At 46.9% G+C, this 26,946-nt stretch overlaps 1 protein-coding gene across 1 annotated transcript in view; it reads right to left on the bottom strand.

The window, feature by feature from the left end:
• Window positions 1-26,946, bottom strand: part of mpp7a (MAGUK p55 scaffold protein 7a) — a 148,833-nt gene that overhangs the window by 11,747 nt on the left and 110,140 nt on the right. Inside the window, exons 14-17 of the mRNA XM_056299186.1 lie at window positions 26,219-26,251; window positions 12,345-12,515; window positions 4,882-4,962; window positions 1,182-1,275 (exon numbers count right to left, since the gene is read on the bottom strand). Coding sequence (XP_056155161.1) covers window positions 1,182-1,275; window positions 4,882-4,962; window positions 12,345-12,515; window positions 26,219-26,251 — 379 coding nt within the window. The remainder of the gene's footprint in view (window positions 1-1,181; window positions 1,276-4,881; window positions 4,963-12,344; window positions 12,516-26,218; window positions 26,252-26,946) is intronic.

The following is a 26,946-nucleotide window of genomic DNA, read 5'->3' as shown; positions in this document are numbered from 1 at the left end:
AGGTACACTGATGAGCCAAAACATTATGACCACTCACAGGTGAACCGAGTAATGATCATCTCCAAACAAGGGTACCTGTCAAGCTCTGGGTAGATTAGATGATAAAGTGAACAATCAGCTCTCGTAGTCAACTCAAGACCTGAGCGACTTTGACAAGGGCTAAACTGTTATGGCCAGGTGACTGGGTCAGAGCATCTTGGCAAGGCTTGTAAGGGTTCTCCCGGTCAACAGTGGTGAGTACTTACCAGGAGGGACAAACCACAAACCGGCGACAGAGTGTTCGGTACCCAAGGCTCATCAATGCGTGAGGGCAACAAAGGTGAGCCGAACCAACAGAAGGTCAACTGTGGCACAAGTCACAGAAGATTTTAATGATGGTTATGGGAGGAACGTGTCAGAACACACAGTTCATCGCATCCTGCTGCGTAGCCGCAGACCAGTCAGCGTGCCCAAGATGACCCCTGTTCACCATCGAAAGCACCTACAATGGGAATGCAAACATTGGAATTGGACCTTGGAGCAGTGGAAGAAGGTCGCCTGGTGTCTGATGAGTCCCGTTTTCTTTTAGGGCATGTGGATGGCACCAGGTTGCACTGTGGGAAGACGACAAGCTGGTGGAGGGAGTGTGATGCTCTGGGCAATGTTCTGCAGGGAAACCCTGGGTCCAGCCATTCATGTGGACATCAATTTGACACGTGCCACCTACCTAAATATCGTTGCAGACCAGGTACACCCCTTCATGGCAAAGGTATTCCCTGATGGCAGCGGCCTCTTTCAGCAGGATAATGCACCTGCCATACTGCACAAATTGTTCGGGAACGGTTTGAGGAACATGATGAAGTGTTCAAGGTGTTGTCCTGGCCTTCAAACTCTCAAGATCTCAGTCTGACTGAGCATCTGTGGGACGTGCTGGACCAACAAGTCTGATCCACAGCAGCTCCACCTCGCAACTTACAGGACTTGAAGGATCTGCTGCTAATGTTTTGGTGCCAGATACCACAGGACACCTTTAGACCTTGGCGGGTCGGTGCTGTTTTGGCGGCACACTGAGGACCAACAGCATATTAGGCAGGTGGTTATAATGTTTTGGCCCATCAGTGTATACTGAAAAGGTTGTATATTTTGTTGGGCACTATGTCAGTACAATTTTTTCCTGCGTTTGCAGTGGAAGTTCTACTTACTTGTTGTTATGAATATCAGTCTCAAAGAGGTGTTTGGATATGAAGTGGTACTCTACACCGTCACTTTCCTGGTTCTTCTTGGCCCGACTGGTGTCTGTGAGCCACAGAGAGCGAGCGAGAGAGAGCGACAGAGTGAGAGAGAGCGAGAGAGTAGAGAGAGAGAGAAAGGGGGACAGTCATGCAGACAGAGACACAGAAAAAGGAAGAAAAAAGAGGCAGACAGGAGAGAGGGGTGAGGAAGGAGTGATTACCTCAAACCCAGACTGTCTGACTCACTGTTGGGGCAGAAAGCAGTTGAACTAAGTCCCTTATTAACATCACTGTAAGTCTGAAACACAGCACGCTCTGTCATGCCAACCCTTGTATATGTGATTGTGCAACAGCGCTGTAAAATACACAACCTGTAGTGCTCCGGCACTAAACCTAGACAGTTAAATGACATTCAGTAGTGGTTTACTGTGGTTTATTAAACTTGGCTCCTGTAATGTGGCTGCAGCGCCTGTAGAAACAGAAGCTGTTGCGTTCGCCACCGGTTTCAGACGCTGTAAGGTAAGCGAGTTTGGGAGCTCTCATTAACATCAAGTCTCTACATTTACTTGGCCATAAACCCTTGACTTTGAATGGAGGGGGTGGGGGCACAGGGAGGGGACCCGAGCGGGCAGCTCTGGTGGATTTGCAAGGGTCAAGGGGTCAATTTTCACTGCGGTTCGTTTCAAGAGCACTGTAAAAGGTCAGAGGTGAGCCCCGTACACCCCTCAAACAAATTGTCTGCACGCCCGGGCCAGCTCCAAAACAAACCATTAAACTTTTATCACCGCTCCGGCAATCAAAGCTGCCAAGTTTTTTTTCTTCTTCTTTTCCTCTCTCTTCCCCTCTGACTGCTTCTTTGAGTCAGCATGTGTCACTGCAGTGGCCTCGCAGGGACAAACGTCCTTTTTCAATATGTACCGTTTCCTTCTTTTATGGGAGGCTGTGGGGTTCCAGTGGGGTTCATGGAAAACCAATGGCGTGATTTACAGGATGTGTTCCTCAGTTTGAAAAGAGGAGAAGCTGCACAGTAAATCTAGCCCAAGTGGAGAGGACTACGAAGACGATCCATTACTTTTCACCAACAACCCAGACAACAGTAGGAAAAACACCGATCGAGGGCCAGGACAGCCTTTTCATAAGATAACATATATTTATGCCTCCTATTAAAAAAAATGTGTTCTGCACATCACCAAATGCAACCATGCTGTACTTGGACCGGCGGGCGTGCACTGTGTATTTATTATAGCATCTGTTTTGTGGCACAGTAAATAACTGTAGTGCAACAAAAGAATCTGCATCCATTCATTTTCAAATCATGGAAAATATCAGTAAGGCTGGATTGGAATCAAAACGTTAAACCCCCTACTCTAATGGCTTATTGCAACAGTGCTTGTGTTACTTAGATGGCTGGTTTACATTTTACAGCGACAGGCAAGGGGGGGGGGGACCCAAAGCTTAACTGTGGCCACAAGTCGGTGGTCTAGAGAGCTCCGGTTTTCAAATTAACAAAATGGGCAATGCTTTCGGGCTTAATCTGAAACAACAGCAAGTGTTAAACACATCCATCTGTCTGTTGGCAGTAATCAAACATAAAAAAGACAGAGAAGAGATACTTTCCGAGTCTCCCGCCTCTCAATGAGAGCCAGGACTCGTGCCATACGTCCTCTATATGGGTCAGAATTCGTCTGTCTGGGCTCTATTAAACACAGCAGCACGGGTCACATTCGTGAACAATTAACAGGCCTCATGGAAAAAAGGCTGAGCCAATGGGATTTTAATACCAGGGACATTTCAAGTGTCAGACTCTGACCGGGACACATCCATTATGCCACACGGCATGTAACAAACATGGCAATTAATATCAACAGCTCACATACAACCCCCCCCCCCCACACACACACACACGCTTCATAGTACCCTCCTCACAGAGACAGAGACACACACACACACACGATTCACATAGTACCCTCCTCACACAGAGAGAGAGACACACACACACACACACACACACACACACACAAACACACGCTTCACATAGTACCCTCCTCACAGAGACAGAGACACACACACACACACGATTCACATAGTACCCTCCTCACACAGAGAGAGAGACACACACACACACACACACACACACACACACACACACACACACACACACACAAACACACGCTTCACATAGTACCCTCCTCACAGAGACACACACACACACACACCACACCACAACCCTGACTCCTTGCGGCAACTTCTATCCAGCCTTGAATGGTCTGTATCCAGTTATTAATGCCTGTGTCCCACTTAAACTTATAAATCAAAACTGATTCATTTGTCCAAACATGTTGGTTATGGGACTGCTCTCAAATGCTAAAAGCTCAAACACTTGGCAGCGCCGGCAGCGCCAGTCATAAGCAGTAGTGCTGGATGGCGTTCAGAATTATGGCAAGCTGTCATCCGGTCCTTTAAAGAGAAAAAAGGGTGGAGACAGTGGAGGGGAGAGAAAGGGGGAGAGGGAGAGAGAGAGCGACAATAAAGCAGAAAGATGGGGGAAGTTGGACAGTTCTACAGAAGAGAGAGAAATAAAGAAAGCGGGCGAGAGGGGGGACGGTATGGGAGACAGACAGAGCGCAAGAAGAGAGAGCGATCAAGCAGCTTGGTGCCAGATCATGAGGCAGTGGAATGGCATGTCTTCAGGATGTAGAAAAACGCCGTTTCCTCCATCGTTCGGGGCTTGTCAGGCGGGTTGTGAAAAGCTGACAATTACACAGGACGCCAACCACTCGCCTGGGCCCTGGAGAGGCACAGCCGCCTCGCTAGAAAGCTGGCCCCTGGTTGTGACTGCCAGACAGTTTGCCGTGTATGCGTGTGTGTGTGTGTGTGTGTGTGTGTGTGTGTGTGTGTGTGTGTGTGTGTGCGTGTGCACGCACATCGCAGCGTGCATTTTCACATATTCAGACACATATTCAAAACTGGACCAGCACAAGACAGCTAAACATCCTTTACCTACAGTGATTATTTTGATTTGTTGCTAAAAACTCACAGGGGAGGATTAAGGCCTGATCTGGCATCCAGTGCACAGGTACACTTCCCTGCCAAAGTGCGTTCACTTTTGTCTCGGTGCACAGATTACTGCACTCGACGCTTCCTTAAAACAAGGGAGCCGAGCCATAGAAAAGAAAGGGGGAAGTAACTTATCCCCCATGACAAAAAGGATGGAATGTAATTAATATTTTAAGCAGCTTCTGCCTGCCAAAGCAGGGGCATTTATCGGGGCCTAAGCACCTGACAACAGCTCACCTACAGCAAGTCTAGCCTCCCGAACCCTGGGGAAGAAGCTAGCCGGTCGCTTCGTTCCCTTTAAAAGCAATTTGCAGTAAATAGTGGAATTAAACCCACGTGAATCGTCTGACAGGCTACCAAGGCTGACTGCAGTGAGGCCTACCATCACGCCACCCGACTAGTCTGGGACAGGGCTTACAGCGGATGCAATAAAAAAAACAAAAAAAACAAGCACAGGCAAAAGATGCACAAGCCCAGTCACTCCAACAGACTAGGCAGATGGACACACTTACATAGATACATATAACAGATAGGAGAGCCGAGGAAGATGCTAAAACAGTGTCTGGTGAGCGAACATGGCGCGCTACTCACCGACATACACACAGTCACTTACGTGGCACAGTCACGCTGAAGTGCTGCGGGTCCGAGATCAACAGCTTCCTCTTCAGCTCGTTCAGGCCGACACCTGTGGGACCTAAGTACACACACACACACGCGCACACACAGAAAAACACAAACGTGTCATTAAATTGACATCAGTCATGGTGTCACTCACAGCCTCTCTCCAGTCAAGGTCATTGCAAGTGCACAGACAAGCGGGATCTACCAGGTGGGGGGTGGGGTTGAGGGAGAACTAAGAGAGAAGAAGAGAGAGAAAGAGTGACAGAGCTAGAGAGAGATTCAGCCAAGTGGAAATGGTTTCCACCGCGGCCCACTCTTGAATGGACACTGATAGATGAGGCCAAGGTCAAATTTCAACATGCGTGATGACGCTTACAGACTGGAAGGGTTCACACACACACACACACATTTTTTTGCCTGAGTGATGGTGGAGCGTAACGACTGGGACCTCTGCCCTGCCCCCCTGCAGTATATAGGATGATATGTAGCATGAGGTGAAAAGAAAAAAATTAAAAAATGGTGAGAGCGCGAGAGCAGCAGCAGGCCCTGCCAAGACAGCGGTTGTTGTGCTTCCCCTGACCGGCTGAAGAAAAATCAACAAAGGGCTGATCCCACTGGGCAGCTGGATTTTCCATCACGTCCCCTCTGGGGAAACTGGAAGCCGAGTGCGAGACAGAGAGGAGCGGGCAGAGAGGACAGGTGGGATGGAGGGGGGGCTACAATATTGATTTGTCTGCAGATTTAGAACCTCATCCCTTTCTCCAGAACATAAGCCCCGCTGTCTCTACTGACACCTCTTCCCCTTTCAGGCCTACATCTATTTCATTTCTCTTTTCTATCTCAGCATCTCTCTCTCTCTCGCCTCTCGCTCAATGATCAACATTATTTCAGTGGTTACCGGAGGCAACATGATCCTAACTCAAACCGACTTGTATTATCGTCTTCAAATAGTGTGGACAAGAAATCAATTACTGAGGCGCAAGTTCACACCCTGGCCTTTTTTCTTCCTTTTTTTCAGTGTTAGTGGTGGTGGGGGGGGTGTCATCATCACAGCTTTCCTTGTGCGGCTTGACAGAGGGCTCTTGATCTGGCGTCCAGGATTCCTTGCATGCTTGGCGTTCTGGGCAGGCGCTGCTATCGCATCAGACCCTATTGGAAATTCATTTCACCAGGCAAATGTGTTTAGCAGGCCACTCCGCTAAAACAAACGGACAATGAGTTCACTCAGCGACGCGGATGAGGTGGAAATAGAGTGAGCGAGAGAGAGAGAGAGAGAGAGAGAGAGAGAGAGAGAGAGAGAGAGAGAGAGAGAAGTGGGGAGGGGAAAAAAAAAGGGTAATGGAAGACGAGCTGAGAAGGACAAGCGCTGGGGTGTTGGGGAGAAAAAGCGAGGTCGTGTTTCCTATCTGCTATCTGTTTGGTTATCCTACATTTCACCTGGCAGGGGCCAGCGGGGACCGGGGTGATCCATAACCAGATAAATAGGTGTGCAGAACGAGTCTCCTTCCAAAGTATTTTTAGGTCTCTTTGCAGCAGTCTCTCTTTACAAATGGACTGCCTTCGTACACAGACAAATTCACACCCCGAGCTTTCCTTTTTCTTTTTTGCACCCCGCAACACGTGGTTTCAGGTCCTTTTGTCTGAGTGCTGCAAGTGATAAAAGTTGATTCGTCGGTGCCAACACGCGCTTTTTCTTTTTTTTTTGTTGCTGTGATTTTATTTCTTTTTTTATATCTTGACCTGCTTTGGACTGTCGGCCCAAGACATCCTGTGGTTATCGCCTCGCATAAACAAGCACATGGCCAAGTGAAGACAGCAATCAATCTTCGCTGAAGACAAGGAGTTTTGGGGGGAAAAAAAATATTCAAAGTCAAAGAGCCTGAGGTTGAGGGCTTTGGTGATTTATTACGATGAGGAAATGGAGTTCATTTCAAATTTGTTTCGGGAGAGCAGGAGGAATGCAGAAGGGCTGTTTGAACAAGGCCATGGTCCAATGTTGTTGTAGGTGTTAACACGTGGCAGAATGTGGTAATACAGCCCTTTTTTATGGGCCTTATCTCGGTGCAGACAGTCAGCACGGCCGGCCATGGGGCCCTATCCAAACCAAGTTTGGATATCCGCATCCATGCACAGTGGATCGGCAGAATCATCAGCGCAAGCTGATGATATAACAAACTGCACACCACGATGTCTCCAAGCCATTTCCACCTCACGCATCACTTCCTAACATTGCACGTTTGACCTCAATGATGCATGGCAGAGGGCCTTGCTCAGAATACCTGAGATGTTAATTGGACGCTGCTTGCTAAGAAGACTGAACAGGGCCACCACCAAGTCTTCTAAGAGCTGAGACACACATCTCGGTCCACTGTCTGACTCCATGCAGGCCACCTCTTTGTGCATTGTTTGTGCTTAAATAAAGCCCAACTACAACGCAACCTTATAAAATTAAACACCATAGTAAAACAAGGCATATTTCCCTCAACGCCGTTTGAATAAGCTTCAGTATTTACATTGTTTTTATGTGTTTTTCTCCATCTCCCCGATGTTTTTGGTGCTCCCGGCCTTGCAGGTTGCTGTGCCAGTAAAAGTGTCAGACTTCATTACCGCACTCATTAGAGAAGCAGCCTCTAATATCTCGAGCTTAATAACTTCCAGGCCAAATGCGGAGCATATCACACACAGTTAGTTCTGAGAGGCTAAGGCCAAGGCCCAAAGCGGCAAGGCTCCAAACCTCGGAGCCCACCACGATGCTGGGCTCACCTCGGTCGGCTCGACCCATCCTCAACCCTGCCTGGCTGCCTCGCTTACAAGGCTGGCAGCACTGCCACGGCACACAGGGTGCTGGCAGGGACACATCCACTTTGTTAAGGATAACAATTGTGGAATATAGTAACTGTGCACCACCTCACCACATGTACAGGAGGTTTTTAACAGAGAAAAACAAAAACCAAAAGTAATTCAGTTCAGTTGTCAAGAGATTTTCCAAATGGCGTCCATCTTTATTTTTAAGTCTTAATATAGTGTCCATGGTCAGTACTTAACCCCACATGTTAAAGGAGAAATCTTTCATTTCAAACACAGGACTGGAACCTGCTATTAGGTCAAAATTGATTGGTGGGGGTTGCGTTCGGGTAGCATAGAGGTCTATTCCGTTGCCTACCAACACGGGGATCGCCCGTTCGAATCCTTGTGTTACCTCCGGCTTGGTCGGGTGTCCCTACAGACACAATTGACCGTGTCTGTGGGTGGGAAGCTGGATGTGGGTATGTGTCCTGGTTGCTGCACTAGCGCCATCTGGTCGGTCGGGGCGCCTGTTCAGGGGGGAGGGGGAATTGGGGGGGAATAGCGTGATCCTCCCACGCGCTACGTCCCCCTGGCGAAACTCTTCACTGTCAGGTGAAAAGAAGCGGCTGGCGACTCCACATGTATCAGAGGAGGCACGTGATAGTCTGCAGCCTTCCCCGGATCGGCAGAGGGGGTGGAGCAGTGACCGGGACGTCTTGGAAGAGTGAAGTGATTGGCCAAGTATAATTGGGGAGAAAAAAAAATTGATTGGCGGGTCTCCCCATACATGGACTAACACTAAACAACAACTAAATCTGAGTTTCTAATGTTTTCTGATGCTGTAAAAGGTTTGTCTAGATTCAGTTACACTTGGCCGGGACACAATGTGCTCCTTTTCCTTCTATAACTCAACCTCTTCAGCTATGCATGTGAATATACCTCGGTTTTATATGGTCAAATAAATCACGGATTGGGCCTTTAACTCATCAAGTCCTTCCCTTTACTGTAAGTACAATGTGTCAAGTTACGCTGAAACAGAAATGACCCCATGCCGGAGTAAAGAAACAGAACATTTGGTCAGCTCTAATCAGATTACAGCGGTTTGGTCAAACTATGTACGAGTAATATATATTTTTGTTCTCCCTCTAATTCAAAATGTCCCCTCCAAAAAAAAAAAAAAAAAAAAGAACAGATAAGCATCTTTCTTTGAAACCGATCTCTCTGACATAAACCTCCATTTAAGAGCAACAAGTCATTCATTAGGGATTACCGCCAACCTGTACATCCACATTAACGAGGAAGCGCCTTCAGACATTACCAAGAAGCTTCGGGGGGACGTCTGATACAGAAATAATGAGAGGAATGTGTTGCGTTCAAGTGGGGTGGAAAGAGAGCCGGGCCAGGGCCAAGTCAAGCACAGGGAGGCAGACTGTGTTTGGAAGACCTACACGCCTGCTTTCCTCCTCAATACCGAGACACTCGATGGCTGCCGCCGGAAATAAACAGAGAGAGAGAGAAAGAGACAGAGAGTGTGGGAGAGAGAGACAGATAGAGAGAGAGAGCAAAAGAGACAGAGTGGGAGAGAGAGACAGACAGAGCAGGAGAGAGAGAGAAAGCAAGAGAGAGAGCACGAAACAAAGAGAGAGAGTGTGAAAGAAAGAGTGAGAGAGCGACAGAGAGAGAGCGACAGAGCGACAGAGAGAGCGAGACTGAAAAAGAGTGACAGAGAAGACAAAAACAGAGGTGTGAGAGAGAAAGGGCTCACAATAGGAAGTGGTCAGACACTCCGAGGAAAGAAAAGGGGCAAGAGGAAGGTGCAGAGACAAAAAGCAGATCTTTCCTTGGCCCCTCTGCTTCGTTAGGTGTGAAACTGTCCATAAGTTGTCACCCAAATTATGGAAGTTAATTTAAAATATTTACATTAGCGTGACGGTGGGGGGAGGGGGTCCAACATCCTTTGTGTAATGCTGTGATACGCTGGCAGGAAAATGAGCCCCTCTAATTAACAACACAGCTGATGAAGTCCATGCTCTCGTGTGGCATGTTCAGCGAACCAAGGCCTAGTCAATCAAACTAGGAAATACCCCGGCCACGCAACCCCCGAGGGAACATGAATAATATGAAAAAGAAGTGGGAGCTTGTCGAGGTCCAGTATACACATCACGCCAAAAAAAGTCAGAAGCTGCTGTCTGAGATATCTGCAACGTTCAGACAGGACTTGAGATTGTAACACAGTTATGGGTATTTCCCAAATATGCAGCACTCCTTGATGAATGGAAACAAACCGGGGGACGTGGAGAAATGTAGAGACCGTGCTTTGTTCCACTTGCGCTGGTGACATTCCCAGCATTTTTGATACAAATAGCAAACCGGTAAAAAGGAAAATGTGGAAATTTAATCGAAAGCAATCGCCGGTACAATTGCACTTGAGAAGGTTCCAAGCCTTCACTGTTGCACCTGGCTTTGCATATTGTTCCACCATTCGCTGGCAATGCTCGTCTTTCAAACCACCAAATACAGAATGGGAAACCTCTAAATTCATTTCCAAGACCTTGGCACATTATAAAGCTCTTTGGAGGGCTTTGTAACACCAGCACCTCCAGGCAAGTGTTAACAATTCTGTCGGCTCTAAAAACGAAATTGAAAGGACATGGAGAGCAAGGTGTCTTGAATGAAAGCACTAAAATGTGATTGATTAATACGAAGTCTGCACCGTCAATTCTTCCCGGTGCTTAAAAAGTAAGAGTTAAGGGGCCCTGGATGCATGTGTGTGTCTGCAGTTGTGTGCTCATTTCTTGGGTTTCTGGGCAAGGCCAAGTCACTTTGGGACTCCGGAGCTGCGCAGCTCTGAGACACACAGTCATTTTCTGCGTGCTGAATATGTCACAGTGTTGAGGGGCAAGGATTTATATTGAAGTCTACGGCCTTCGTGATGCCAAATTTAACAGCACCAGATGCCGCCCACGTGCAAAAAAAAGCACAATCTCTGTGCTTCTCCTCCCACTTGGACCACCGCAATCACCACAGTGTGAGGTAAGCGGTGATAATGAAAATCAAGGACGGTGGCATTTTTAGGTGCAGATGGTGGCTCAGTTTAACAACCTGTACCTCTCACACACACACACACACACACACACACACACACACACACACACATACTCACTCACTTGCTCACACTCACACACACAAAGCCAAGTACATTACAATTACAATTTACAATGTCATTTAGCAGGCGGTTTTATTTAAGTGACGTACATCTGAGAGTTAATACAACACGAGCAAGGATCTAGTCAGGAGGCAACAACACAAGTAAGTGTAAAAAAAACTAGGTTTAAGTCCAGTAAGACAGAATAAGAGTTTTTTCTGCTTCTGGTGTGGGAAGATGGCTGCGCGAATTCACGTTTGCAGCGGCCTCACCCAGTACCGTCCATGCAGTGTCTTTGTCCATGTCTAAGTTTGTGTTTTCGTTTGATGGCTGGGAGAGCTGGAGCGGGATCGCTGGTAGATCTTGGTCTGCTGCGTCCTGTGGGTGGGCCCAGGGACCATCTGACAGGATGCGGAAGTGGGGCCGGCTAAGCTAACTGCTAGCCCTTGCAGACCGGCAGTTCCGATAACACCAAGGGTGGTCTGGCAGTGGCCTCGCCTAGCGTTGACTGTGTTTTTGGTGTCGTCGTGTGGATTGTGGGGAGGTGTGTTGAAGGTGTCTGGCTGGGAGAGCTGGCGTTGGATTGGCTGGGGAAGCCTGGTGTGATGCTGCCTGAAGCTGCACCCGAGGTTGGTCTGACAGGATGCAGAAGCGGGGCAGGTTAAGCTAACTGCTAGCCCATGCAGACCGGCAGTTCCAACAGCCAGCCTGGTGTTCGCCCTCTTGGACAGTGAAATTTTTTTTAAAAATATATGTTGGATATATGTGTTCTTGTAGTTTGGATGTGTTTTTGTCTTTGTGTTGCACTGCTGTGGGAAATTATATTTGGTTCCATTTCTTTTTTTCCCTTTTTTTTGTGGATTTCCCCCCCCTTTTTCTCCCCAATTGTACCGTCCAATTACCCCACTCTTCCGAGCTGTCCCGATCCGGGGAGGGCTGCAGACTATCGCATGCCTCCTCCGATACATGTGGAGCCGCCAGCTGCTTCTTTTCATCTGACAGTGAGGAGTTTTGCTAGGGGGACATAGTGTGTGGGATGATCATGCTATCCCCTCCCCCCCGAACAGGTGCCCCAACTGACCAGAGGAGGCGCTAGTGCAGCGACCAGGACACATGCCCACATCTGGCTTCCCACCCACAGATACCGCCAATGTGTCTGTAGGGACACCCGACCAAGCCGGAGGTAACACGGGGATTTGAACCACCGATCCCCGTGTTGGTAGGCAACGGAATAGACCGCTATGCTACCCGGACACATTTCATTTCATTTCATGTGTGCAGGTGCATGGAATGAAATGACAAATAAATATTCCCGATTCCTGAATAGGACATAGGTTTCAACAGGCGGTGCACAAAGGCAATGCACAGGGTGCGTAGAAGCAATTTAAAAAAAACCCATCAGGTGTGGAGGTGTTGTAGAAAGAGCTGAGTCTTTAGCTTCTTCTTACAGATGGAGAGGGACTCAGCGGATCAAATGGAGTTTGGTACATACAAATACACAGCTACATACAGCCACAACTCACCTACAAGCACCACCAGCCTGTGTTTGGCCCCACTCTGCCTGCAGTAGGGGGTGACCTCCTCGTATGTGGGAACGTCTGCCGTGTCATACAGTTCACTTTTCTTACACTCGTACATGGACTTGTTGGTCTTCTTATCTCTCCTGCTGAGGCGGAAGCTCCTCCTGAAACCAGCTGAAAAACAAAAACAAAAACGAGGAGACAGGGAGAAAGAAAATGACAGACAGCAAAAGAGAGTGAGGGGGGAATGAGAGAGAAAGAGAGAGAGAGAGGAGAAAGGAACAATAATAAGAGAAGGGAGCGTTAATCCACAGATCAAAACTGTTTGTGTACATGGGTCTGTGTGTGTACGATTGTGTGTCTGCCAAATAAGTTCCATCACTCATGTATGTACACATACATGAGCGCACAGCTGTGCGCTTCGATTTATGGCCATCTCAGTCTTGGCAAGTGCATCAATGGCTCAATGACCAATACCTCATATGTATTCTATAGCTGAGCTTTATGACAGCCATCTTTGCTGTAGGTGAAAGAGCTACAGTGGAGCTCTCAGCCAAACAGTTTCCCTGGATCCCACACTCAAACCCTTTCTTCTCCACATTTTCCCCTGGCGACGTGTAATGCAATTCACTCTGTTCTCTTGCACGTACGTATGTTTTAAAGTCTGTTGTGTGGTTCAGTAGGGCTTTTACAACCAGACGAGGCCATAAAGAACATCAGTGCCACATCCTAAAACGCTCTCTCGGCAGTTGCAATTTCTGTATTGTACAGTTTTCCATCAAATTTGAGTGACTCATCCTTGTTTTTTTTTTTTAAGAGCTGTCTGGGAAATTTCAAAGCCTGTGACCTCTCAAAGTTCTGTTCTCAGCTAAGAGCTTACAGTGCGAAGGAGAGAAGCTGATAGGATCTTCCCATTAATTCCCCGTGTTGTGGATTTACTGCCAATTGTTTCATGGTTGCCTGCTAAACATAACTGTAAGGCTATTATTTCCCATTTTTCAGGATGCTGTTTGTAACGGTGGTTAGGTATGTGCGTGGCTGTATATGTGTGTGTGTTTTTTTTTTAATTTAGTATTCCATTTATATCCTTTGGCTGGCTTTCAAGAGAAAGCATGCGTGCGTGCGTGTGTGTGTGTGTGTGTGTAGGCTGCTTTGAACACTGTCATCTCTGATTGATTTATCGTGTAGAGTGTGTACTCCAACTGCCAGCGCAAAGGCTTCCTGACATTGCAGTGTAGGGGGGCACGTGCCTGGATATGATGCTCTCTGACAGTATGCAAAAGAGAGCATTTAGCCCTAATTTTAGGAGCACGGTTTCCCATTTACAACAGATGCTAGTTAGACCAAATAAGAAGTGAATCTCCAAAACCAAAGACATCCCATATCCAATTTCTGCACACGGCTGCGGGTCATTTTCTATCTTCTCGTTTCTTCTGTGTTTTCAACTGTGATTTTAATGAGTTGAGGAATATGATGCAAGATGCCCAAGCAGGATTGAGGCAGCATGAAAATTATGGACTGAAAAAGAGGGCGGGGGGAAATCCTGATCCCAGTCCCTTTAATACTTTCCACAACACTTTCAAACCACTGGGGCTGTGCAGATGTGCAGCAAATACAGACGGTCTACATTCTTCTCAACTTGCTCTTTTCCAAACAGCCACTTAATAAGGGATGGGGCAATGGACCTATGCTGAGCTACAAATGAAACACACTGTAAGTCACTGGAGTACAATAATAACTTATATGCATAGAGAAATGTGTTTGTGACTGTGCAGATGTGTGTGTTTCTGCATGTTAGTGCATGTGTGTGTGTGTGTGTGTGTGTGTGCCCGCGTACACTCCTGTTTATACAGGCTACACCAATATACATGGGTGCATGCCACGCACCCAAGTACTGGATATTGTGTTACACTGAACATTCAGGGCAGACTTTGTTCCACTGTGGGCAAGTTGTGGCTTATGTAGTCTGTGCCATTTCTCCTGTGGTGAATCCACTCATTCAGCACCCCCGAAACCCCCTGCTCTGACCTACCCCCACCCAGGGAGCATTACCCACTGCCACACAGTGGAAAACATGAACTGCTCGGCTGATAGCTATTCTTGAAATGTAACACATACTTGAACCTATTTTCTTAAAGGATAACATCATTGCAATGTATAAAGTGATATGATTGTGTTGTTAGTGATGTCATCCAGTTAAAATAAATGCTCCTTTTACTCTTTGCAAAAACCTGTGCAAGTTCAAACCACGCATAACACTATGGTTGCAACCAATCAGTGATAAGTAATGCTATGGTGACATTAACCATTACCTAATAGGTATTAAAAGTGATTTTTTTTATTAGTTGTTTGATGTGTAGAATCAGAAAGGTCTTGGAGTGCAAAAGCGCTGGCATTGCATTGGCTCAGGCATAGGGAAATCTTTTTCTTTAGGGGAGTCAGGTGCATGGCATTTTATTACGGTGTTCAGCTGCTGCCAGTCAATACAAATAGCCATTTCTCAGATGACGGCGGCCTTAGTTGAGCTGGGGCCATTCCCAATCACTTAAACCGCCTTAGACAGCTCTATTCAAATAATATGGAGCGCTCTCCTGTACTCCCGTCTCTCTGCCCAAGAGTAAATAAATCAAAGTTTCATGCAACAGCAAGTTGTGACCCCATCCAAACCCCCTCTCTCAAACCTCTCCAACATCATCACATCTCCATTACTGATGGAGACAGAATTAGACTTGGGGGGGATGGAAATTAATTTGATCCAGAATTAAGGAATGATTTGGTGGCGTTGCCTGCTTTTGACATGAAAGCTCAAGCTACACTGGAACAGCAGCATGTTTGCATAGTCTAGCCTGACACATGGTTTTCCAAGCACAAAGGTTACTGGTGGAAAAGGAATGTCAGATATGTGTGGTACTGACACCCTAACAACTCCAGTAATGGCCAAACAGGTCAGGTTTGTTGACCACAGCTCTGATCTGAGAGTTTCCACAGCTCATGAGCTGTGCTGCGGCAGCAAGGTACAGTGCTTTGGATATGAAGTTTGAGTTTCCTCTTTAAGCTCTGTGAGGATTCTCTCTCTCTCTCTCTCTCTCTCTCTCTCTCTCTCTCTCTCTCTCTCTCTCTCTCTCTCTCTCTCACACACACACACACACACACACACAGATTTGAATTTTACAAAACCCTTTAGTAAGCACTACAAACTGGTATACAGACAAAAGCACATCAACAACAATAGTGCAAGTGAAAAAAACATAAGCCAACAATAGTCAGGGCTTTCCCTCGTTACATCAATTAGAAAGAGAAGACTAGGTCTTCATTTCCTACTGAGCACAATGCTCCCCCTACTGCCCATTTAAGACTGAAAGCCTCAAGATTGTCTACCATTTTGTAGTACCATTTTGTAGTAGGCAAGCGCAACCCTGAGCTGAGCCTTCAGCAGTCCTGTAACAACCTGCACAGGGTCCACACAGCCCAGCGCCAGGGCCCGGTTCTTACGGCTCAACCAGATGGCTAATTTGGAAGCAGCTGATCTGAAGTTTATAAGTTAGGATAAGCTCCAGCATCCCGCAACCCGAATTCGGATAAGCGGCTTGGATAATGGATGGACGAATGATATTAAGTTTATAAGTGTGTGCATACCTTTCTTCCTAGCTAGGTATTTGGTAGCACAGACACACAACTGAAAAGAAAAAGCCTTCCCCCAAGCCCCAAAACCAACCCCTTAACAACTCAAACACACCCACCAACCTAGGACACTGGACAAATAAACGTGTTAAGAGTGTCACACGGTGAACAAAAAACACACGCCTCCCTGTGATCAGGATCCAGGCGCACTCTGTGTCTGTTCGTGGCTATCGCTCCATGCACAATCCTCCACTGAAGGTCAGCTGACTGTGTTTCAACCGGTAGCTTGTACAGGGACCACCAGCAGCCTTTCAGGGAAGAGCCTGGGCCAAAAAACCTCAGTCTACCTTGACACTTGAGACTGAAAGTGGCTCACCTTCACATACAGGATTGTTAAGTTGCCTTTTTCCCAGGTCCTCAAACTTACCAAGCCATGGTGTCACGAGAGAAAGGAGTCAGCCCTCCAGTTCCTGCCACTCCCCCACATTAGGAGAGACAGTCAACTGTGGAAAGCTAGATTCCACATCCTCCTCCCACTGGCCAGCTAGCTCATGATTCTCCACCATAAATGTCCTCAGGTATTCTGGAAGCAACACAAACCTCCTCAATAATATGATTCAACAACCTGGGTCTGATGTTGGTGCGTTGTTGCAGGGTCCCGCGGGCATCAGCAGATGTCCCAGTTTCACACATCCGGCCTCCTTCAGAGAAGATCTTATGCTGGCTGAGGACAGGGTCCGAGCCTGAATAAAAATGTTGCAAAACAGTGGCTCCTCAAATAGCCACAGACCAGCCATAGCAGCAGGCTCCCTGGAGGTTTTCAGGATCCTCCATGCATCCAGGACAGTGGTGTAGAAAGGCAACAGGCCTGTCAGATATGCCTCCTCCAGCCTCAGCAGAAACAGTTGTTTACTGTATCCCAAATGACCAGCTGGCCACAGAATGAACTTGGCAGTGTCTAGCCACCGCACACCACAGTGGTATAGCAGTCTGTGCAGTCGTCAGGCTAAAGGGCATCACCCGAGAGGTAATGTCCACAAGACCCTGTCCTCCTCCTTCCACTGGCAAGAATAAGGTAGGGGCTCGGATCCAGTGCTGCCCTGACCAGAAAAAATTCCACTATGGTCCGCTGAATGTCTTCAATCAGGCCTCTTGGTGGAGGTAGAACACTCAGTCTATGCCACAGCGTCGAGACAACCAGTCATTTGCAACCAAAACTCGACCCCTATACGAAAGCTGGGGTAGCAATCATTTCAATTTAGGCAACTTGGCACACACTTTCCTCCATCACACCCTCCCAATTCTGCCTCTGATAATCCTCTTTGCCCAAAAATACCCCCAATGCCTCTTCTCCCCCACTGCAGACCTGTAGGCAGACTGGGTGCTGCCCTCTCTCCCCATTGTCCTACCTGTAAGGCCTCACTCTATGCCCAGTTTACTTCTGATGATGAAGCCTTCTGATACAAGCCCAGACTCTCCTGTAGTGCCTCCACGTTCCCCGATCCCTGACAAACATTTAAACCATCCGCATAGGCAGAAACTATCAAAGGTAGGTTGTGTTGTGTGCCTGACAGTGAAAGCCCACTGAGGTGGCTTCTCAGCCTGCACAGCAGAGGTTCAACAAGCAGACTGTAAAGCTGCCCTGAGATGGGACAACCCTTCCATATCCCCCTCTGCACAAGGATTGGCTGGCTCAACCCTCCATCAACCTTCACCAAACACTCAGAAACACTGTACAATAATCCCACCTATGACATAAAATGGTTACCAAAACCAAAAGCCTTAAGAACTGAAAACAAATAGCTATGGTCCACCCTTTCAAATGCCTTTTCTTGATCTAAGGAGAGAAAACCAATGTCAAGATTATAAAGTTTACATAGGTCAATCACAGCTCGAAAAAGATGTAGACTGTCCATTATTTTTCTGCCCTGTACAAAGTATGTTTGGCCCATATGAACAAGTATATCCAGATAGTCTCTTAGTCTGTTTGACAGCGCTCTGGAAAGCGCTTTATAGTCCAAGCATAAAAGGGCCACCAGCCTCCAGTTTTTCAGCAAAGCTAAATCTTCCTTTTTAGGGAGTAGGGAAAGAACTGCCCTCTTACAAGAGACAGGCATTGTCCCTGCACGGAAGCACTTCAAGAGTACTTCATGCAGGTCAGGTCCAACAGAACACCAGAAACGCTTATAAAAGTCAGTGGTGAGCCCATCTATTCCTGGAGCCCGTCCTGAAGTCATCTGATCATAAGCGACAGTCAGCTCCTCCAGTCAGTTGAGTTCTCTGTCCAGGTCTGCCTTTTCCTCGAGACTGAACTGAGGAAGCCCCTCCAGCAGCTCTGCAGCACTGTCCTGATCATACTCCTCTGCTCCAAAGACAGAAGCGTAAAAAGCCACAGCATGTCACAGAAAGTTGAATTGGTTCATCTGGACACAACGTTTATTGAGAGAGAGAGCAAGATTATTGAGAGAAACGTTTCATCACTCATTTAAATGACCTCTTCAGTCTCAACTGACTGCAAGTATCCCCATCCTTATAAAAAATACAGTGGCATAATGACCGAAAACAACAATCAGGTGTTCTCCAGCTCCTGAGCTGCTACTTTAATCCTAAAAGTGGAGTGAGATGTATACTGCTGACAGAAGTCACAAATCTGTGCCTTGCCCACTTCCCAACACTGCCTCAGCGAATCAAAATGAGCTTTTTTTACTTTGCAAGCAGATCCAAAACTATTCAAAGCTCTGACAGAAAACAATATCTTGCAGCAACTTGTTGTTGAAATGCCAATATGACCTAACTTTTTGACAAGGAGAAATGATCAAATCTACAGTGATGAGATGGTGATCAGTGAAGCCATCTGGAGTAATGGAGCTACCAACTAGACTGGTTGCAAGTGACTTTGAAATGTAGAACCTACCTAACCTGGCTGCATTCACCCTGTTATTGCTCACTCTGACCCACATGTACTGTCTAGCAGTAGGGTGTTTCAACCTCCACGCATCTAGCAAATCTAACTGAGTAACTATTCTGCCTAAGCTACCAGATGTCAATGTGTGGTTCCTCACTTATTCTGTCCAAGGTGAAATCAATGGTCTAGTTCCAATCTCCACCTATGATAAGCTGCTCCTGACCATACTTCTGCAGCTCATCGTTCAAAACTGAGAATAGATATCCCTGATAACTACACCACTTTTTAATCATCTCACTTACATGACGCTCCTTCAAAAATACCACCAAAGCCTTGTTCATCCTGGAAGTAAAAAGTAGATTGCCATTTCCAACTTCTTCTCCTATGGCCCACAAAACCTCCTCCACCACCACACTGGGCTCAAGCGGAACTATCCGCATCCCATGATGGATGGATGGAGGTGGCGTCTCGGAGGCCCCATTCCTCCTGAAAACCACCCGACAAAACCACTGAACACTTGGTAGAAAATATTAAGAAAGCTTACCTGATTATGCACATAGGACAGATGAAGAATACAGGGGAAAATCCGAAAAAAAGGCCACAAACAATTCAAACTCCACGCCAATCTCATATCCACCACCCTCACCACCTCCCAGCATGCAGTGCAGAGAGAGAGAGAGAGAGAGAGAGAGAGAGAGAGAGAGAGAGAGAGAGAGAGAGAGAGAGAGAGAGATTCAGCCAAGTGGAAATGGTTTCCACTGCGGCCAATTCTTGAATGGACACTGATAAATGAGGCCAAGGATAAATTTCAACATGCATGATGATGCTGAAAGAGAGAGAGAGAAACACACACACCCTAATAGCGTGCATGACTTGGTCAATGCCAGTAATGCAACAGTCACACACATTCTTTCACCTATTCTCACTCTAACTCACTCTCTCCCTCTCTGCCTAACATACACACACACAAACGGCGTCTTCCAGTAAAAGACAAATGTGAAAAAATAAGACAGTAAAAAAAATGCTGAGCCTATTTAACATAATATAAACATAATCTGTGACTACACACACACACACACACGCACACACGCACTCACACAATTGCCTGGAGGTTGCCAGTGCTCATGCAAGCCCATTTTCCAGTATGATAATATCTTACAGCCACGTAGGAAATTCAGCATGTGTGCAAAGACAGCGCCTGGAGGCGTCCACACAAACTGTGAACACAAACTGCCCACTCAGATGCTAACGTCCTGTGAAATGCTACAACTGTGCCTGTAAAAGAAATGAAGCTAAAACTGTGATTGAAAAAAAAAAGTCCAAGACAAATGTACATAAAATATAACAGATGCCTCTAAGAAAAAAAGAAGAAGAAAGATTTAAGGCACCCATCTGTTGACGGACGGCTGAAAGCAGAGAGGCCTGAGAACAATACCAGGGTCAGGTCTTCCAGACTTCATGTGTAGGCGATCAGTGAGATGACAACAGGGAGAGGAATAAAAAATGACTGCCATTTTCCCCTCCAATCAAACTTCATTTGCACGTGTGTGTGTGTGTGTGTGTGCGTGTGTTGGGGGGGGGGGTCGGCCAGAGAGAGGTGTGGTACAGCTTAGTGGAGAAGGCTCATTGTGAAACCACCTGCTGCGGGGGCCCTGGTGCAGCAAGAGCTGCCGTCTAACGCCGAGGCCCTAACTGCAGGAGACCGTGCTGACAGCTCCAGTGCCATCCTGGCGGGGGCCCTTTCTCTTCCAGACTAATGGAGACGGCATCTACGGAATTAAATGGCCATGGCAGTCGGGGATTAAGTGAGCATTACACTCTCGGCTCGACGCCCCATGCTGCGGTTTAATGCTGCTACGCTTAGCCCCGTTTGCGGGCACCCAATGTGGGAAGCATTACCAACTCTCTCGGCCTCATTATGCGTGCCCATTATGGCATGCGCAAGTCGTTTTTAGCCTGACGCGGTTGGAAGAGATGAGGAAGACTAGTGGTAGGGGGGCTGAGCTGGAGGAGGAGGATGCTTTCCACACTGTCAGCTGTTATTACCACAACAGAGGGCAAAAGAGAGAGGCACACTGCCGCTTGGTACAACAAAACCCAAAGCGGGTACAGAGAATGAACTTTCCAGCCTGTGTTTTCACCACACCGATTTATGTCCATTTCGGATTAAAACATGTGCCGACATCAAAATGTCTCGATCAATCAAGCACACAGACTTTTCCTTCTATTATGAGTACAGAGCACAGGAGAACAGGCGTGACAATGAAATGAGGCCAGATCCCTGAGACAGCCAGTACTGTAAAGATAGTGGTTGAATCGTGTTACTGAGCCAACATCCTGTATAATAAAACACCTCCCGAAAACAGTTCTCCCCAATCCCCCTCTTCAACCTCCGGGAAGGTTCAAAGAGGTCTAAGTCTGCACTGTGGGAGGAGAGGAGTGGACAGGAGTGTAAAGGAGAACCGGGGGCTAGAATGGGGTGGGGGTTAGAAAAGAGATGATGGCAGGACGGCCAAGTGAAAAGAGCAGATCAGTCCAAACAGACAGACAGACAGACAGATGTGTGTCCTTCGAATGCTCTCATCTCCAGATTTCCCTCCATATATAGCTGTTAACAGGCATCTGTGAAAAGAATCATGGTTAGTTAAGTGGCCTCTGAGGCCATCCCTAGGAGACCCCCTGTATCAAGCATCAAACTCCAAAAAAAATCCCCACAACTTCCAGATGAAATCAAAGCAGCATGCATGCACCTTGCCCACCTGATCTGCAGGGATGGAGACAAGGTAGAGAGTTTCTGCTGATGTGTTATATCCTTTATTGGTCCACTTCAACAGTTGCATTTTACAAGGATTTACGCTCAGAGTTGAGATTTGAGAATACGTAACTGGAAGGGAGAAGATTAAATTGTGCCCGAGGAAAAGGTAGAGGGACAAAATCTTCATAAAATAACAGAGAAAACGTTTTGTGAAATAACAGAATTGAAAATTACAAATTAAATTAAAAAATGAACAGAGGATTAAAAAAAATCTTCACTGTGATGTTCGAGATGGCGAACTGTGACGTCATCAGAGTGTCATCTGAGGTGAGAACAGTCTTGGGGCAGTTTCCACTGACTTTGTGCACTGTGCATTTGGAAAGTGGTACTTGACCCAAATGTTACAGGCTTATACACGGATCAGCCAAAACATTATAACCACTGATAGGTGAAGTTAATAACATTGATTATCTCGTTACAATGGAACCTGTCAAGGGGAAAAATGGGCAAGCGTAAAAATCTGAGCAACTTTGACAAGGGCCAAATTGCGATGGCTAGACGACTGGGTCAGAGCATCTCCAAAACAGCAGGTCTTGTTGGGTGTTCCTGGTATGCAGTGATCAGCACCTACCAAAAGTGGTCCAAGGAAGCACAATCAGTGAACCGGTGACAGGGTCATGGGCGCCCAAGGCTCACTGATGCGCATGGGGAGTGAAGGCTAGCCTGTCTGATCCGATCCCACAGAACAGCTACTGTAGGTCAATTTGCTGAAAAAGTTATGCTGGCTATGATAGACAGGGGCCAGAACACAGTGCATCGCAGCTTGCTGCATATGGTGCTGCACATCCGCAGACCGGTCAGAGTGCCCCTGATGACCCCTGTCCGCTGCTGAAAGCGGATACAATTGGCACGTGAACTCAAAGCTGGACCACGGAGCAACGGAAGAAAGTGGCCTGCACTGAATAATCACGTTTTCTTTTAGATAATGTGGATGGCCAGGTCCATGTGTGTTGTTTACCTGGGGAAGAGATGGCACCAGGATACTTTATGGTAAGGCAAGCCGGCAGAGGCAGTGTGATGCTCTGGGCAAATTTTTTTCCCCTCTTTTTTCTCTCCCCAACTGTACTTGGCCAATTACCCCACTCTTCCGAGCCATCCCGGTTGCCGCTCCAACCCCTCTGCCAATCTGGGGAGGGTTGCAGACTACCACATGCCTTCTCCGATACATGTGGAGTCACCAGCTGCCTTTCACCTGACAGTCAGAAGTTTCACCAGGGGTCATAGCATGTGGGAGGATCACGCTATTCCCCCTCACATCCCAACTGACTAGAGGGGGCACTAGTGCAGCGACCAGGATGCATACCCACATCCGGCTTCCCACCCGCAGACACGGCAAATTGTGTCTGTAGGGACACCCGATCAAGCCGGAGGTAACATGGGGATTCGAACAGGAGATCCCCGTGTGGGTAAGCAATGGAATAGACCACTACGCTACATGGATGCCCCATTCTGGGCAATTTCTGCTGGGAAACCTTGGGTCCTGGCATTTATGTGGATGTTACTTTGACACGTGCTACCAACTTAAACATTATTGCTGACCAGGTACACCCCTTCATGGCAATCGTTTTCCCTGATGGCAGTGGCATCTTTCAGCAGGATAATGCGCTCTGCCACACTGCAAAAAATGTTCAGGAATGTTTTGAGGAACAAGAAAGAGTTCGAGGTGTTGCCTCCAAATCCCCCAGATCTCAATCCAATTGAGCATCTGTGGGATGTGCTGTAAAAATAAGTCCGATCCATGAAGGCTTCACCTCGCAACTTACCGGACTTTACAGATCTGCTGCTAACGTCTTGGTACCAGATACCAGAGGACACCTTCAGAGGTCTTGTAGAGTCCATGACTCAATGGGTCAGAGCTGTTATGACTGCACAAGGGGGACCTACACAATATTAGGCAGGTGGTTTTAATGTTTTGGCTGATTGGTGTATGGTAGAATAATGCTCAGGACCTTTGGCTGTGAGAGGTCCATTTGTGTCGAACGCTATTTGTTTTTCCCCTATGTCTTATCCCACAGCTCTCTGTGCTCAGGAATGTCTCGTCTCAAAACACCACCTGATGCCTAATGCCTTGATGAAAAAAATAAAAGAAACATACACAAGCACTTCTCCCTGGACCACTCTGCTGCAGTCAGTGTAGACGCGCCAATAGGGATCTAAGTATGCCAAAAGCACCGAGCCTGAACGCCTGCTTTCCTGTTTGCCTCATCAACCTGATGTTCAGACAGAGGAGATGCTCAACAACAACACCGCAGTGAGCCAAATTCCATGTCTCTTTTACGCTTCAAACTGCCGGAAGGTCTGATTACTGATAAAAGTACACCTGTCTTGCAAGTGTATACAGTAAACCTGCTCTCTTGGCATCTCATTGTTGGAAATACATTAAAAATGTGTATAGTTTCAATCCTCTGCAGACAGCTTGTGTGTGTTTGGACTCATATTGGGGGAAAAATGCAGTAATTTGGGGCTTATTCTTTACCCTATTTTTTGGCTTCTGAACTTCCACAACTAGTGAACCTGCAGACAGATGAATCCAACTCATTTTGGAAGTGGAGCGTTTTTTATTTGAGTTTATAATGCGCCTCCATTTTTCCATAACTTGGAAATAATTGGATTGTGAGGGGTTGATGACTTTCCCAGCCCCCTTTCTTCAGCTTTAACTGTTTTGGAATGTTCTGCTTGCCCTCCATCCAACCATCCAGTAACCTATTGATTTTTCTCTCCGGATGTTTGCTGAGGGGCTGTGTGCTTCCACGAGCTTTGGTATTACGACAGCAATGTGAGATGTCACCAGGCCTACGCAGCCAGATCACAGGCCAGGTGTAGTTTCTCTCACTGGGATTCAATCTACGATGTGTTGATGGAGCCTATGGAAAACATGTCTCTTAGTGTTTCTACCAGATAGGCATTAGGGCCCTGGGCGTCAATGCTAGTTAATGATTTCTTCGATTTTCTGGAGCACAAAAGAGGTCTCTGAACGCTGACATCTACAAAACAGAAGAAGGCATCCCAGGACACAGTATTTCTCCACCTAAGCTGGGCTCCATTCTCGAGCATCTTGGCTCTAAAATCAAGCTGCATCTCTGAGCACAGGAATCTGCTCGCCCCCGAGTACTGCTCAAGGACTGTTCTTGGCACCAGATGTCACAGACGTTGCATCACTGACAGAGGTATGGAGAGAAAACAAACTAAATACTAAAGAAGACAACTGCCTACCCTCCCACAACCTCCTTTAGTTCCCTCTGCAACCTCAGTAGCATTGAAAAAGCATCTGCAGTGTCTACGATTTCAAACTATGAGGGCCAGGCCAACTCTAAATCATACCATCACATCCAACAGCCTGAAAAGCCATGCAACGACTACACTTGTTGAGAAGATGTTATTATAACAAGATTTTTTCCCCCTCATCTCCTCTTGAGGCTCTCTCATTTCAGCAAAACCTTATTCTGAGTTGCTGGAGATGAAAAACGCCTCAAATTCCAGGCAATGGGTGTTTTTTGGGTCCCGCGGAAGAAGAAAAGAGGTTAAGGTCAATGACCTCTGAAGAGGGCAGAGGGGAGACAGGGGTGGAAAATCGGACCGGTGCTTTGCAAAGTTTGCTCTTCTAGAGTGACCATGATTGAGCTTGGCAGACATGACTCAAAGTCTGTATTTATAAATTCACGCCTGCACTGATCTCCCGTGAAATCTAGACTCCACACGGTGTAGTGTGCATGGAGCATTCCAAGACCAATCTACCTCCTGACCTCAACACTAGTGGACCGAAAGACAGAGAGAAAGAGACAGATTGGGAGAGTGAGTGAGATGGACAGACAGAAGGATTTGTGTGAGAATCAGCCAGGGCGGCCTTTGGTCCTCCAGTGGGACCGTGCCTTATGATTTGCCGGGAAAATGACAGTGGTAATAAAAACATGATGAGGAACATTCTCTGCACAAAATGGGGAATTTGAGCCAACGCTCTGGAGAACCAGAGCAGGCCTGGTAATTGCCATTAAGTCCAACCGGGACCACATCAATGTGGTTGGTTTTCGGCCGGACTTCCAGAACAAAGCGTGGAAAAAAAAGTCATTCCTTTAGCCCAGATCCATCCAAAGAAATTCTCAAAGATGTCTTTAGACCAACAGCAGAGGCAGAACAGGATAACTACTACATTTTGTAAATACATGACATGTTCGGCCACTGCACTCGCACCGTCAGAGAGGAAACAGAAATAGCATACTGAAGGGTAGTGAACCGCTACAGAACTGTTCCTTGTGTCTCTACATGGGAGTCCAAGTTCATTCAGTGGCACTGTTAACACCACAAGACCTGTCAAATAATGCCAAGCCTATTCTGAAGAATGATATGACTATTTTCAGTCTAGTCATGTCTCTGACTACAACCGACTAGGTGCAGTAAGAAAGACATCTGGATCAAGGTTGAGGAGCAAATGGACACACATGAAACTGGCTCTACATAAAACAATGTCATCACTAACTGATGACACAACTATGGCAGGGGCAGTGGACAAATGGAAGAATAGAAGACGGTATCTCTCACCTAGGTGGAATCCGCTACTATAGTCAGCATCCTCTGGGGACAGGAAGAGAGAGCAGAAGCCAGGAGAGAGGTACAACATCATGTTAAAGAGCATAGTCAAACTCGACAAGTGGCACCACCTAGCCACACAATGTAAAATTTAGAACGGTTAGGAGCACAGCTGTAAAAAGGCAACATGATAAGTGAATTTGACACACATGGATAAACACATGGGTAAACAAGAAAGACATCAGACACGTCCATGTTTGGTCATCTGCATAAATGACGTTTGTAATGAACGCAACATCGGGTAAGTGATGGGACTTTGTCTATGGTCATAGCTAAGAGATGTGCTAGCAAACCTCTAGCATTAGTGCATGAATTAGCTCAGCAGACCCGATGTTACTTCAGACTTCAGTGTAGATATGAAGGGACAAATACTCATTCATGTTGGGTTAAATGACGTTCACACTAAATGGGAATGGATATTAGCAAGTGAGAAATGAGGATATGGACAAAGTAAAAGACCAATAACTTGAATCTAAGGACTTTCCTCCACAGCAGTGGTGGAGAAACTGAGTTATTGCTGATGTTCCCCTTTAACAACTGTTGGATTTCACATAAGAAGTTGGGCCACGCACAAAAAACAAGAGAAAGGGAGCAGAGGAAGGCAAAGTAGTGCTCGCTCCAACCCTGAAATTATACTGCATACAACAATTGTGAAAGGGAACAAATCAGAAATGGTTTTG

This window comes from Lampris incognitus, chromosome 19, assembly GCF_029633865.1.
Source record: "Lampris incognitus isolate fLamInc1 chromosome 19, fLamInc1.hap2, whole genome shotgun sequence".
NCBI lineage: Eukaryota > Metazoa > Chordata > Actinopteri > Lampriformes > Lampridae > Lampris > Lampris incognitus.
This window is presented reverse-complemented; position numbering and strand designations above follow the sequence as displayed.